The 13765-nt window shown below is 39.8% G+C and overlaps 1 protein-coding gene across 4 annotated transcripts in view; it reads left to right on the top strand.

Annotated features, from left to right (window-relative positions):
- Positions 1-12330, top strand: part of LOC310740899 (roundabout homolog 1-like) — a 214894-nt gene extending 202564 nt beyond the window's left edge. For all 4 annotated transcript variants that reach the window (XM_083568076.1, XM_083568074.1, XM_083568077.1 and 1 more), the window contains 9 exons: positions 1606-1956; positions 2534-2650; positions 3209-3353; positions 3645-3863; positions 5953-6398; positions 7306-7470; positions 7561-7803; positions 7906-8111; positions 10244-12330. In XM_083568076.1, the coding sequence (XP_083424202.1) occupies positions 1606-1956; positions 2534-2650; positions 3209-3353; positions 3645-3863; positions 5953-6398; positions 7306-7470; positions 7561-7803; positions 7906-8111; positions 10244-10258 (1907 nt within the window). In that variant the 3' untranslated portion in view covers positions 10259-12330. The remainder of the gene's footprint in view (positions 1-1605; positions 1957-2533; positions 2651-3208; positions 3354-3644; positions 3864-5952; positions 6399-7305; positions 7471-7560; positions 7804-7905; positions 8112-10243) is intronic.
- Positions 12331-13765: the final 1435 nt, after the last annotated feature.

Raw genomic sequence — 13765 nt, 5'->3', positions numbered from 1 at the left:
ACCAACAAGCATTAGATAGACCTGTAATTGTTTCCAAATAAGTCACTGGTTGGTTCTCCCAGAAGATAAATTGTCATAATCGTAACATTTCACAAATAAACATGGTAAAGCAAAATAGGAATCAGAATTAAATAAAAATGTGAAAACTATAAATAAATAAAAAATAATAGGAAAATAAAATAATAAATAAAGATATTAACTATACAGTTTGTGTGGGGATTTATAATAATAATAATAATAATAATAATAATAATAATAATATAATGTAAAAGTGAAGCAGTGCAAATAATACTATTATAAGAAAACACATTTTTTGACGCCATCATACATTTTTAGAGTTTTAAAGTTCGAGTTCCACCAGAGAGACAAAAAATAAACGATAGTGTTTTGACAGTGAGTATGGGGAAATGTTTTCCAATCTGGTGCTGAGATGATGCTGAGATGTTTTTGCTTTCTGCCAACTCCCAGTGTGTCTAAACCAATTAATCAGAAACACTGATTACCTTGTACACAAAAGTTTCGAGCTGTGAGCAACTGAAAACGTGTTCTTGATTACTTGCTTAGATTTTCTGGGAGCCGGGAACAGACCTAATATGTTCCAGTCTGGGAGTTCTCTGTGGAACAGGGTAGGGTTGGATTATGTACCATGTGGATTTGAGCAAGCCATAAACCTATGACATTTTTTTTTGCACATTTCCAGAAACGTTCCTCATTGAGAAGCTAAACCTCATTAGTTATTCCATTTAATTTCTCTTATTTATAGAAAAAAAAGGAAAGATGGGAAGGTGGTAGCTTTGTGGTGGAGGCTTTGGACTTTGGATCTAAAGGTCATGAGTTCAAATCCCAGTTACACCAAACTGCCACTCCTGGGACCCTGAGAGAACCCCTTTGCTACCGCATTCATGTATAAATGAGAGAAATGGAATTTGCTCTGAATAAGGGCATCTGCCAAATGCTTTAAATGAGATAAAAATGATTTTCACACTGTATTCATTTGTATTATACCATATTTTAGCATTTTTTAAATGTTTTGCAAAGAACAACTTAATGTATCCAGAGCTTCCTATGGTGGACGCTTCACATTCGGAGACGACATACTGCTGATAGGAAGTTTTCTGTGAAAGACATTTATTTAGCCATTTGGAAAGTGTCAGTGTCAGAGGAAAAGTCATCACTTTTAAGACACAGGAAAGTCTTTAGGGCTTTGCTGTTTCACAATTACATGACAAGCTGCATTTTTTCTTATTACCTTTAAGAGAGTGAAATGGAAAGGCTGAGGGAGCAACTGTGTATACCTGCTATAATACTAGTGACAACTGGGACCAAGTTTTTTTTTTTTTTTGCAGACACCCCACAACTATTAAAAAAAATAAAAGTATGGCATGTTGTATTTTTAGTAGTAAAAATGTTGGCCTCAGTGAATTTCTGTAAGAATAATCAACTTCCAAATCTCCATTTTTCGTCAGCCTGGTTGAATATAGAATATTGATTTGCTATAGCAGCACAGACTCGTCGTATGCTATTCCTTGCATGTTTGTTAGGTTCTGAAAAAGCAGACTATCCATACAATGGGTTTTCATTTTCTTGCTTTTTTTTCTTTCTCAGCCGATTGCATTGCTAACTATAACAGCCAACTGGACAGTAAGCAAGGAGTGCTGCTCGGCTCCGACTCAGCTGTATACAGCGACGTAGATCTCTCCAACAAACTCAACGAGATGAAGACCTTTAACAACCCCAGCATGTGCTACATGGGGCCTGGAGGCAGCCCACCGACACCATATGAGCCCACTCCTTATGCAACCACACAGCTCATCCAATCAAACATCATGAACAAAAACAGTGGTGCAGGACCCGGCGACTTCTGTGACAAACGCTGGAAGCCCCAGCAACCGAAACCCCCGGAGCTGCCGTCGCAGTTACAGTTTAATGTTATGGAGCAAAACAGGCTGAACAAGGGTGAGTGTCCCGACATTTGGAACGTCCCTCTAAACAATATGAGAGACATGTTTTACTCATATCATATCTGGTTATTTGATAATAAAGGTCAGCTTTCAAAACTCCATGCCGATAGTTTTTCCAGCTTCCTGTCCATTGTCATTACGAGAGCGGCCTCTAGAGGCGAATCACTGACATCACGTGCTGTATGTTTTTACAATTGAGACTGCGTGCTGCACGGAGATTGATTATTGATAATGTTTTAATTATAGAATTATATTTGCTAATGAATATATTCATATTTATTTTCTTTAGCACATTTTCATTGTGTTCATTTTGTAATACAGTTACAGGGAGTGTTATGTTTCTTAGTTTTTTTATCGACCCTTAGTTATTAACGTAGGTTTGTTAGATTTATTATGCATATGCATATGCATAAGTAAGTAAATGTTTTGATTTTATTAGCTCCCCCCATTACAGAAAGAAAAGAAATGTGGCTCATGGAAAAAAGTTGGGGGACCCCTGATGTACAGCTTTAATTCTGTATTTATTTTTTTTTTATTGCCGTTGCTATTTCTTATGTATACTTTGTGTTTAGATCATTACAGAGGGGGTGAGGTCAGTCTGCCAGCCACCATTCCCTATAACCAAGGAAATGAGCACAGCTCTGCAGGGTCCTACCACAGCTCCGATAGAGCCAGCAACAGCACCTCAGGTATGATGCAACCACACACACGATCACAGCAACCATGTGGGCAGTCATGGTTGGCATTCAAAAAGAAAAGAAATGTCTCGGGTTCATATGTATATGTTGCAAGAAATTGGAATACTTTAATCATTGGGTAAAAATGCAAAAGCGTTCATTGCTGTATTGCTTCCTATATTAATCATTAATAATTGTTCAACCATTGACAAGAAAATAAAGGTTATTATGTATGTCCTTCAGTGGTAAAGCAATTACTGTGTAGTTTCACAGAAGCATAAAAAAAAAAAAAGAAATGGCATGCTGTGAAATGGCATTTTTCTCATATTAAGGGCTTTTTGTATGATTGTAACTCAACAGAATGACTGAAGTTTAAAGACCTTCAACATGTTCAGCGAGAGACTAATAAGACGGCAACATCTTTTTAAACTTAATTACTTCACAACTTCTAATTACTTCATTTCTTCAATGCCTCATACATGAAAAAACGAAAAGCTGTTTAACCATGGACAGGGGCAAAAAGAGTTAAAAGTGTGTTTGAAGGTCATCTATGAGTTTTTTCTTCTTCAGGGAGTCAAAATCATAAAAAAGGAACTCGCACACCGAAACTGTCGAAACAGAGTGCAGTAAATTGGGCCGAGCCGCTGCCCCCACCTCCTATCAACCCCCCTGGCTGCCGCAGTTCTGAGGACTACCTGCAGCCCATGGATAAGAGGTACACACACACACACACACACACACACACACACACACACACACACACACACACACACACACACAAACACACACACACAAGGTGTAGCTTGACAGCTGGTAGCTTTGTGGTTCAGGCTTTAGACCAAAAGGTTGTGAATTCAAATCCCAGCCACACCAAGGTGCCACTCATGGGCCCCTGTGCAAGGCCCTTAAGCCCATAGCTGCTCAGTTGTATAAACAAGGCACATGTAAGTCACTATGGATAAGGGCATCTACCAAATTCAATAAATGAAAACGTATTCTTTCTCAGCTTCGACCCAGACCCCCAGAAACTTCAGAGCCGCATGTACCTCCACCAAGGGGAAACAGAAGAAGAAGAAGAAGAGCAGGAGAACCTTGTTCGATGCCCCACTCCACCTGTTAGAGGGGCGGCCTCTTCCCCTTTGGGAATGTCCTACAGCCACCAGCCTACTGTCACGCTCACTTCTTCTCCTCAGGGAGACCTAAACAACCACCAGGAAGATCGCAGGTACTGCACTTACAGCACCTAATCATCTACAGTCTGCCTGATTTTTGTGTCCACTCCCGCCTGCTCCTGCAAACCTTCTGTCACATCTAAGAAATATTGTGTGAAAATGTACACAAACGTTCGGGCTACGATCAACTTACAGAATATTAACAGAAATCATTAAACTGATAGCAAAATAAAACAATGCTAAAGTAAAGCACTACACATGACACACCTTTAGATTTTTATTTTTTATTTTTAATTAGTCTTAAAAAACTCAAACTTATAAACAAAACATTACAACTAGCAAGATCTGCTGGATGGTCCCCTCCCGGGCCAAAGGTAAAACCTCCCGCGCCTGTGAGACTTGTGTTGGGTCCCGCCGGATTCCAATCTCAATGCAGCCCTTTAATACATATACACTATATGGACAAAGTTTATGGACACTTAAATTGTAATTTCTAAACACCCCATTCCACATTTAGTCTCCATTTGCTGGTATAATTAACCTCCACTCTTCTAGAAAGATGTTCCACTAGATGTTGTGAAGATTTGTGTGAGATTCAGCCAAAAGGCTTTTAGGCTGCATTTATCCCAAAAGAGTTTAGTAGGGTTCAGTTTAGTGCTCTATAGCAGCAGATCTTCCACTTTAACTCATGTAAAGCATATATTCATAGAACTGGCTTTGTGCACAGAGGTATTGTCATGCTGGAACAGGTTTGGGTCCCCTAGTTCAAATGTATGTAAAATGTAATGCTACCATATCCAAAGACATCTTACACAATTGTGTGAAACACTTTAAACAAGATATTTCTTCTAGAAAATTGATTTTCTGAAACATGGAAGCAAACAGGCGATTAGATCCCGCTTGCAAACTGTAATCTAATTCACCCCTAAATGTGTGGGCCAATTAGATCCTTCCATTTAACACTCTCAATCCTGTAAATGACATTGCTTTGCAATTCTTCAAATTGTTGCCACAAATTAGAAGTGTAAACCTGGCCACATTGTCTTTGTATGCCATAGCATTAAACGTCGACATCAGAGAAATCGGGGGATGCGTGCACAGTAACTGAAGAGGAATAAAATTAGCCCAGACCTTTATTTCTCATCCATCACACTTTACATTTGGTGTTACACTTTGCAGCAACTCACATTGTCCAGATTTCTGCCAAGTCCAGACTCATCTGCCAGACTGCCAGACAGCGAAGCATGATTCATCACTCCAGAATTACAAAAACACTCCACAACATTATTTATAATTGAGCAGAGCAGCTGTAGTCGTGCATAAATTTGATGAACAGTCTTGTTGGAAAGGAGTTATTCTAGAGGGGTGTCATGTGGAGGCGTGAGCAGGACTGTTTTTTTGTTTGTTTTATTAAATCCCAGTCCCCCCCTGCTCCACAAGTAATTATTTTGTTTGTAGCTGCCCATGATATGTTTTTAATGAACTTAGTTCTGTTTCCAAAATACAAACAAATTAGTAAATGAAACTAAACTAAACCTTAACAGAAGAACTTAATAGGCAATAATAGAACTCAGCACATTCGATACACCCAACCTTGATACACACTTCTATTGCAAAGATACAAGCAACTAATTAGTAGGGGTGGCTAACAATATCTACTGTAGTGCCATTACAGTAAACCAGGTGTCCCCCAACTACGGCCCATCCACAATTTTGGAACGGCCCTGTGAACAATGCCAAAGCTAATTTTTACCATTTAATTTTAAATAAATGTTCCACCCATAGCATTTCTATATTTGATAATAAAGGTTATCTTTCAAACGAAAATTTTAAACCTTGCTATCAGTATTGCCAAAATCGGTCAACCTCTAATTATTAATGTAGCCTAATTAATTGTTAGATTCGCCCAACAACCATATGCATATATAAACTAATCTAGAATTAGCAAAAATAATAAATACATTTAAATCTACACAATAATACTGGTAGTCCGTCCGGCCCATGTAACTTTGTATTGCGGACCAACCCAGCCCCCATTAAAGTAAGGAAAAATTATGTGTCCCTCACGAAAAAATGTTTGGGGACCCCCTTTATTATAAAACCATAGAATGAGTGCTTAATGAAATCCGTTTCTCCTCCCAGACAGCACACGAGCCCCCCTCGTCCACTCCAGGCCCTCTCGCCCTCGCACACCTACACCTATACTGATGGCGATGATGAAGATTGCGATCAAACAGATGGTGAGTCAGGCCAGAGACTGTACCAGCAAAACCCAGGATCCCACTATCAGGCTCAGCAGCAGGTCCATCTGCCACGTCGCCTGCGTCTGCACAGGGGCCTGGAACAGACTCCGGCCTCCAGTACGGGAGACCTGGAGAGCTCCGTCACGGGGTCAATGATAAATGGCTGGGGCTCGGCATCCGAGGAGGACAACGGCTCATCTGGCCGCTCCAGTGCCATCAGCTCTTCCGATGGATCCTTTTTCACTGATGCTGATTTTGCCCAAGCTGTAGCCACAGCGGCTGAGTATGCTGGTCTGCGAGTGGCTCATTATCCAGGGGCAGGGCCCGAAGATATTGGAAGAGGAGGTGAGTCACAGGAATGAGAGTCTGATTTAAACTAACACTTAACATATGACTATTTCTTGTGTCTTCAGCTGAATGCCAGTGTTTGTAGACATTAGACAGGACTCCGTTGTGAAATGTCCATTGTGAAAAGCTCTATAGAAATAAACTTGACTTGATTCTAATTAGTGGTTTAGGGTGATGCCTAGCGTGGCGGTACTACACACAGAAGTAAATGGCTAATGTGTCTGAACGGTGGCATACATCTTTTGGGCCAGTCCAGAGACTGAAATGAACTGAATCAGCAAGGCAGACAACAGTGTTATACAGAACAAATAATAATATAGATGTAGTTTCCACTCCTTGGAATTTGTTTTCAAAATTTTTTAAACTTAAAAGTCCTGGTTTGACTTGAACACCCCTTTATATTTGATAGCCAACTGCTTCATTAAAGATGGTGCCTTTATATGCAATTTGTATTTCCCTTAAACTTTGCAAGACATTATTTCAAGGACAATGTATTTTTAAAATGTGAAATGCAGCAATGAACACATGCCACTACGTTCCACCAATAAATTTGGCTCACTGTGCTGGCTGGCGAATGCGTAATTCCCCATTTACTTATATACATGGATGTTCATGAGCTGTTATATGAAGGAGTGGTACCCACTTGAAAAAAGCAGTACCACTTCAAAAGTCCATTCCTCTGGTTTCTTGGCATTGTGTTCTGATATATGGGGAGGAACATTTTGGTGGTCAAGTGTGGCATGTAATGGCTGATTTGTGTAGAATTGACTCGAGTGTAAATCTGTTTTAAATACACAAGACATCAAATCAGGTGTAAATAATGCCATTAGAGTTATTTGGCATGGTTGGGCTTTGCTAAAAACCTGCAGGAATAGACTGGCATGTTTTTGTCTCCCCTTTGAAGGTCAAAGATACCACATTGGCCACCGTCCCAGTAGCCCCGTGTCCACAGACAGCAACATGAGCACTGCAGTGATGCAGAGGAAACCACACAAAAGGCACAAGCAGCATGCAGCTGGTCACCAGAGCCAACAACAGCAGCAACAGCAAACAGACGAATTTACAGATGGTATTATGGTCGAACGTGTTATAAGTGTCAAGTACCACAAAGTCAATATGAAAAAATAAATAGCATCACTTTTTTTGTTCCCAAATCCAGACCAATCAATGCCTCTGAGCCCTTGCTCGGTTGCAATGAAGACCACTAATCATGGTTCCAGGTGTGGATATGAGGAGAGGGGTGCAACATTGCCCAGAATGGGCTGTGGAGAGTCCAGAGACAGGCGAGGAAGTGCAGGGGGATACCGGACAAGAGAGGCCTCGGCCGAGCGACGAGGGGAGCATGACAAACACCGGAACACACACGGAGGAAAAGGTGCTGGCAAAACACGCCAACACGCAGGTAAATATGCCATGCTTTAGCACTGTGGATTACACTGTGAGAGTGGTGGTTTTGAGTGGCTCTTATTCTCACTTCTTTTTTCTGTGCTCACTGTTTGTGTAGTTGCAGAGGACATTCCGCCATACAACCGGCCATCATTCCCCACAGCACAGGGGCAAAGGGAGACCCCCAGCTCCTCTAGTTCAATTTCGTCCCGGGGATCTGGGGGCCGCAGACGAGGGGAGGCAGCGTTAGGAGCCCATAAAAACCATAATGATACCGGACTCCCAAGTCTGGGGACCTTTTCTCACCAGGAAGAAGAGTTAGAGGTAGGATTCTGAAGATAAAGAATAATGATATTTTAAATGGTTTCTACACTGAATGTTATATGTGTTCTTATTAGATATTTTTTTAAGTCTTTTTTACAACCCCAATTCCCCAAAATTTTAGAAATACATAAATAAAATGCATTGATTTGCAAATATTGCACACATTTTATTTACAATAGAAGATTGTGTTAACATGTAACAAAATAACATATAAAATACCAGTGTGTAGCTTCCCTTCTTCTTTTAACAACAGCCTGGGAACTAAGGATACCAGTTGCTTGAGTTTTGGGGAGAGGAATGCTGTCCCATATTTGTCTCATATAGGATTTTACCTGATTAACAGTCCTGGGTCTTCTTTGTCATGTTTTTCATTTAATGATGCACTAAATGTTTCAGTCGTTAAAAGGTCTGGACTGCACCCAGACTCTTTTACTATAAAGCCATGCTGTTGCAATAGAGGGACTATGTGGTTTAGCATTGTCTTGCTAAAACATGCAAGTCCTTCACTTTAAGACATAGTCTGGATTGAAGCATTTGTTGCTCTAAACCCTGATATGTCTTTCAGCATTAATGATGCCATTACAGGTGTGAAGGACTGCCATTTCATATGCAGTAATGCACCCTATACCATCAGAGATGCAGGCTCCCTCTCCTCCTTAGTATGGAGGACATGGCATTCATGGTTTCCAAAGAGACATTGAAAATCCGACAGACCACAAAACAGTTTTCCACTGCCTTTGTCCATTTTAAATGAGCTTTGGGGCAGAGTAGACAGCATCATTTCTTGGTCATGTTCACATATGGCTTCTTCTTTGCATGATAGATCTTTAACCAGCATTTGTGGATGGCACTGTTAACTGTGTTTATAGGCAATAATTTCTAGAGGTGTTCCTGGGCCCATGCAGTGGCCTGGAGATCACAAGAGGCATTCAATATTGATTTTCACCCTTGACATTTATGCGCAGAGATTTATTTTTATGATATTATGGAGTCTTTTCAAAATATTATGTACTGTAAATACTTAGATATTCAAAGTCTTCACAATTTAATGTTCAGGAACATGATTCGGAAATTGTTCTCAGATTGCTGAACCTCTGTCCATCTTTACTTCTGAGAGACTTTGACTTTTTAAGATGTTCCTTTTCTAATGTTAATCTTACTGATCTGTTGCTAGTTAATTTAATTACAGTGGAACCTCGATACTCGGAACCTTGACACTCGCAACCTCAATAGTTTTCGATAGATGATAGATAGTTCATCTTTGAGCTCAAGCATGTGAAAGGGGACAATTAGTACTATACATATGTTACACTGACCTGTGATTTGTCATGAGCAACAGTTCAAAAATATGTGTTGGACTGGCATTATGTTTCTCAGGGGAGGCATGTAATAACTTTTATCCTCCCTGGCTTTGTAACTGTGACATGGAAATGAAATGTGTTATATGGAAAAACTGGCATATGGGCAGGAATTGACAGGAATCTGATGAATTAGGAAGAAAACAGTGAAAAATAAAAAAGGGTAGTGTTTGTAACTAAATGTCATTAAAGTTCTAATCAACTTGTAATCACACTGAAAGCTGTAATATTGACTTGCGTGTTAATCAGATCATGAATTTTTCATTACGCTTTACCTGTAATTCGAAGTGGTATTACCTGAACGGGCAAATAAATGTTCACAATGTAAAAGGTTGATAGTCTGATATTGATTTTGAGGAGGAAAAAAAATGCTCAAGGGCACCTTTGTAGGCGGACTGTATTTCTGGGTTTAATAAACCCGAACTTGATTTCCCAAACATGTCGTATTACAGCAATAATTAGTCTTAACGCCATCTCTAATCAAGAAACGAATTTCCCAGATCACCGTCTAAAATATTCTGCCTGGCTTCGGCAACATTTCCGATATAAAAAAAGCAGATAATTAGAAAAGGATTTACATCACACTTGAATTAGCGTAAATTACTGTGCTTCATTATGCTGTATGCTTGGAGCGGCTTGGACGCCACAAACACCCAAAGTGGTTATTTAACTGTTTGTCTCGTATTTGTTGCTTCCAGATGATTAAAACCAAAATGTTTTATATAGATATCTTTAGGTAATCGACAGCTTTTGTCCTGGTTTTTATTTCCACAGCTGCTGGAGAGTTGAGGATCCAGTCAAGATGAGAAAAAGGATCTCTGAGTGGGAGAATCATCTTCGAACTGTGCACCATCCACGATCCAGACCATGTATAATCATTCACAATTATGTAAATGATCTGTTCTGTCCTTATAGGCAAAAAAATGACCAATGGTTAGTGCTTTCTTTTTATTTTTTTTTTATCTGCTTCAATATTTAATCTTTTCCATGTGAGAAAGAGGGAAAAATGGGTGCTCTCATGTTTCTTTTTTAAGTAGGTGATTCTTTCCGCTTTAAAGCCCCATTGACTGGTGTACATTTGCGGAAAGGTGTGATGTTCCCACCCGTCTGGAGCATTGTTTTTATAATCTGCTGGTGTGAGTGTAATAGAAGCTGCGAGTGGGAGCAGTGGGCCGTCAGCAGTGCGAAGAGGGGGCTCTTTACTCATACTGTGATACAGTACTTTGACGGGGTCTTTCCTCTCACTGCTCTCCAAGCGTATTTTCTGATCACGGAAACTCGGGCATGAGGGTCGCGATTGTAAATTGACCAAATCATTGAAAAAAAGTGCTGCCATTCGATTTTCTTTTTCTGTTTATTTTTGTATTTTTTTTTGTTTTTTACAATGCACTGTTGTCATTTTGTTAGTTGATGTCGTTATTGTTAATGTATGTTGGTTTCAAAAGCACAATCACTAAACCTTTATTTTGTAAACCATTATTAGCTATGAAGCTCTCCACCTAATATGAGGAGGGACATAAGTGGCATCTTGTCGAGCGTCATGTTTTTTTGAGAAGATGGGGTTAATCGCTTTGTTTTATTTCGCGGGAACTCTCTACACTTTGGGTCTCGCGCAAGCTGTGCAAATCATTACACGAGGTGGTATCAGAAAGTTTTGAGACTACTTTTGTAACATGCCAACAGATGGCAGCACAAGGCTGCACCCACAGTCACAGGGGACACCGACCTTCATAAATCAGAGCGCCAAAAGACATCGTCCTGTGTGCATCAGGAGCTGTGCGATTGGTGCTATTCTGGCCAAATGCGTTCCCAAGTCTGCTATTTCACCGAGCTAGAACACCACCCACACTTGAGTTTCTCGCAAAGCAATCTCACTTCCGCACCCACCCTACTCGCCAGATTTGACTCCTGCAGACTTTTCCCCCTCTTCTTAAAGTTAAAGATGCAGCTCAAAGGTGGTCGTTTTGACACCATTGCCGAGATCCTGCACAAATAGCAAAAGGCGCTTGACATGCTTGGAAAAGAAGACTTCCAGGACACATTCCAGAAGTGACAGGAACGCTTGGAGCGCAGTATTGCTGTTACAGGGGGAATATTTTGAAGGTGACAGTCTGTAAGATAATTTAAGTACTTTCTTGTAAACAGAGCGAGTCACGAAACTTTTTGATTCCACCTCGTATACCCGAATAGAGCTAGACCATCGAGTGGCAATCTCATTCCCATTGATGACGTTACATTTGATGAGACAAATGCACTTAAACGAGGGTGAAACAAGAAAATGTGCAATGGGCAATATCTTTCTCTTTAATTTTTTCATTTAGAAAGGCTTGAATTATTAGAGGCCTGTCCGTTTTGTGTCGAGAAGTGATGATCCCAGAACATGGTGTGCACTGTAATAAGAAGAAGAATGTCTGCCACAACCAAACAACAAGCCTTTTTTTAAGGGGGCTTCATCTGTCCCTTTAGTGGGCTGAACTCTGTCTATACTGTATAGAAGTAATGTGGACATTGTCATGGGATGGGGAGGGTGGAAAACCAGATCTAGGGATTCCTGTGGTAGTGAAAAGCACCGCTGGGCTCACCAAGCACACAGCTGCTTCAGTTTGGTTTGAACCAATGCTATTGCAGTACCTTTTTTTTTTTTGATGAACAATGTGTGTGAGAATATGATCTCTGGAAAAAAAAAAGAATTAATAATAATAATTGTGCTGTCCATCATTGTTTGGTGTTTACTATGTTAAAAAAATTACAACTGCTTTAAATTGTCAGCCATAAGTTTTCATGACTGATAATCTCATATTTAGAATGAAATAAACCGTGTCATTTCCCACCTTATTTATTATTAAAACATTTTCCAAACGGCAGGTTTCGTGTGTTTGTTTACTCCTGAGCTCAACATCGTGAAAGACGTCGGAAAGGCGAGCCAAGTCCTCCGTGCTGCATGCCTCACGTTTCTATTACAGAAGTGACCGAACTTGACTCACCCCCTTTCTGACCGTAGTCTCCTCAGAGAGCAGGGGAGCCAGAACATTGGTTTACCTCCTGTTGGGGCGAAAAACACTGCAGAAAGGATCTTTGTGCACACGCTGCAACTCTGCAATAACAGCTTCAATCAATCATGCGAAGACTTTACACCGTGAAGTTTTTCGTGTGCGTCCGTTTAACCTTGCTCATTAGGTTTAATTGCTTTATTTTGTAACAAAAATCTTTGTAATCATTTTTTTGAATGTGGAAAATGAATACAACCCCAATTCCAAAAAAGTTGGGATACTGTAAAATGTAAATAAAACCAGAATGCAATTATTCGCAAATCTCATAAACCGCATATATTTTATTCACATTAGAAAAAAAAAAAAAAAAAAGATCAAATGTTTAACAACACGCCTAAAATAACACGTCTCAAATAAAGTTGAGACGGGGCAAAAAAAAGTACCTGGTACTAACAAGAAACAGTTGGAGAACATTTTGCAACTAATGAGGTTAATTATCAACAGGTCAGTAAAATGATTGGGTAAAAATGTTATAGAGTCAGAGTCTCTTAGATGATTTAAATATCTCGTCATCTACAGTACATAATATCATCAAAAGATTCAGAGAATTTGAGGAAGTCTGTGTGTGCAAAGGGACAAGGGCGAAACGCAATGTTAAAGGCTCATGAACTCACTGCATTTGCTCAGAAATACTCTAGAATTCATTGTCTGTGAATACAGTTTGCCATGCCATCCTAAAGTGCTCTAAAAAAGCTCCAAAAACTCTCCAAAAAGTTAAAGCTCTATCATGCAAAGCGGAAGCCATGTGTGAACATGATCTAGAAATGCCGCTGTCTACTCTGGGCCAAAGCTAATGGTCTTTGGCAAAGTAAATCAATCTATCAATCTGTCTATCTAGCTAGCTAGCTAGCTAGCTAAACATCCAAATCAAACACCGTAAGAATGCTAACTTTCTTTTCACATAACTATTAAAAAATACCAAAATATCATCTATCACTTAATAAATCAAGATTTTTTTTTTTTGTCAGAGCAAAGAGTAAGGCGTCTGCCTGGTTTTTTAAAGTGATAATTTTTTTACATTCAAATTATCACTCCTGATGAAGCGCACAACAGGTGCTCTGAATGTTTTTTCTTCTCAAATTAATTATCACCTTTCAGAACACACGCTCGAGGAGGAGGTTACGTGCACTCGGCTTTTACACTTTCTTTGCCCTGAAACGCAAGCTGAAAGAACCCCAACCTCCAATCGTTGTTTTGAATGCAGTGATCAAAAACGAAACGTTGAAGCCAATCTAAAGTAAAAAAA

This window comes from Silurus aristotelis (assembly GCF_946808225.1).
Source record: "Silurus aristotelis genome assembly, chromosome: 18".
In the NCBI taxonomy this organism is placed as follows: domain Eukaryota; kingdom Metazoa; phylum Chordata; class Actinopteri; order Siluriformes; family Siluridae; genus Silurus; species Silurus aristotelis.
This window is presented reverse-complemented; position numbering and strand designations above follow the sequence as displayed.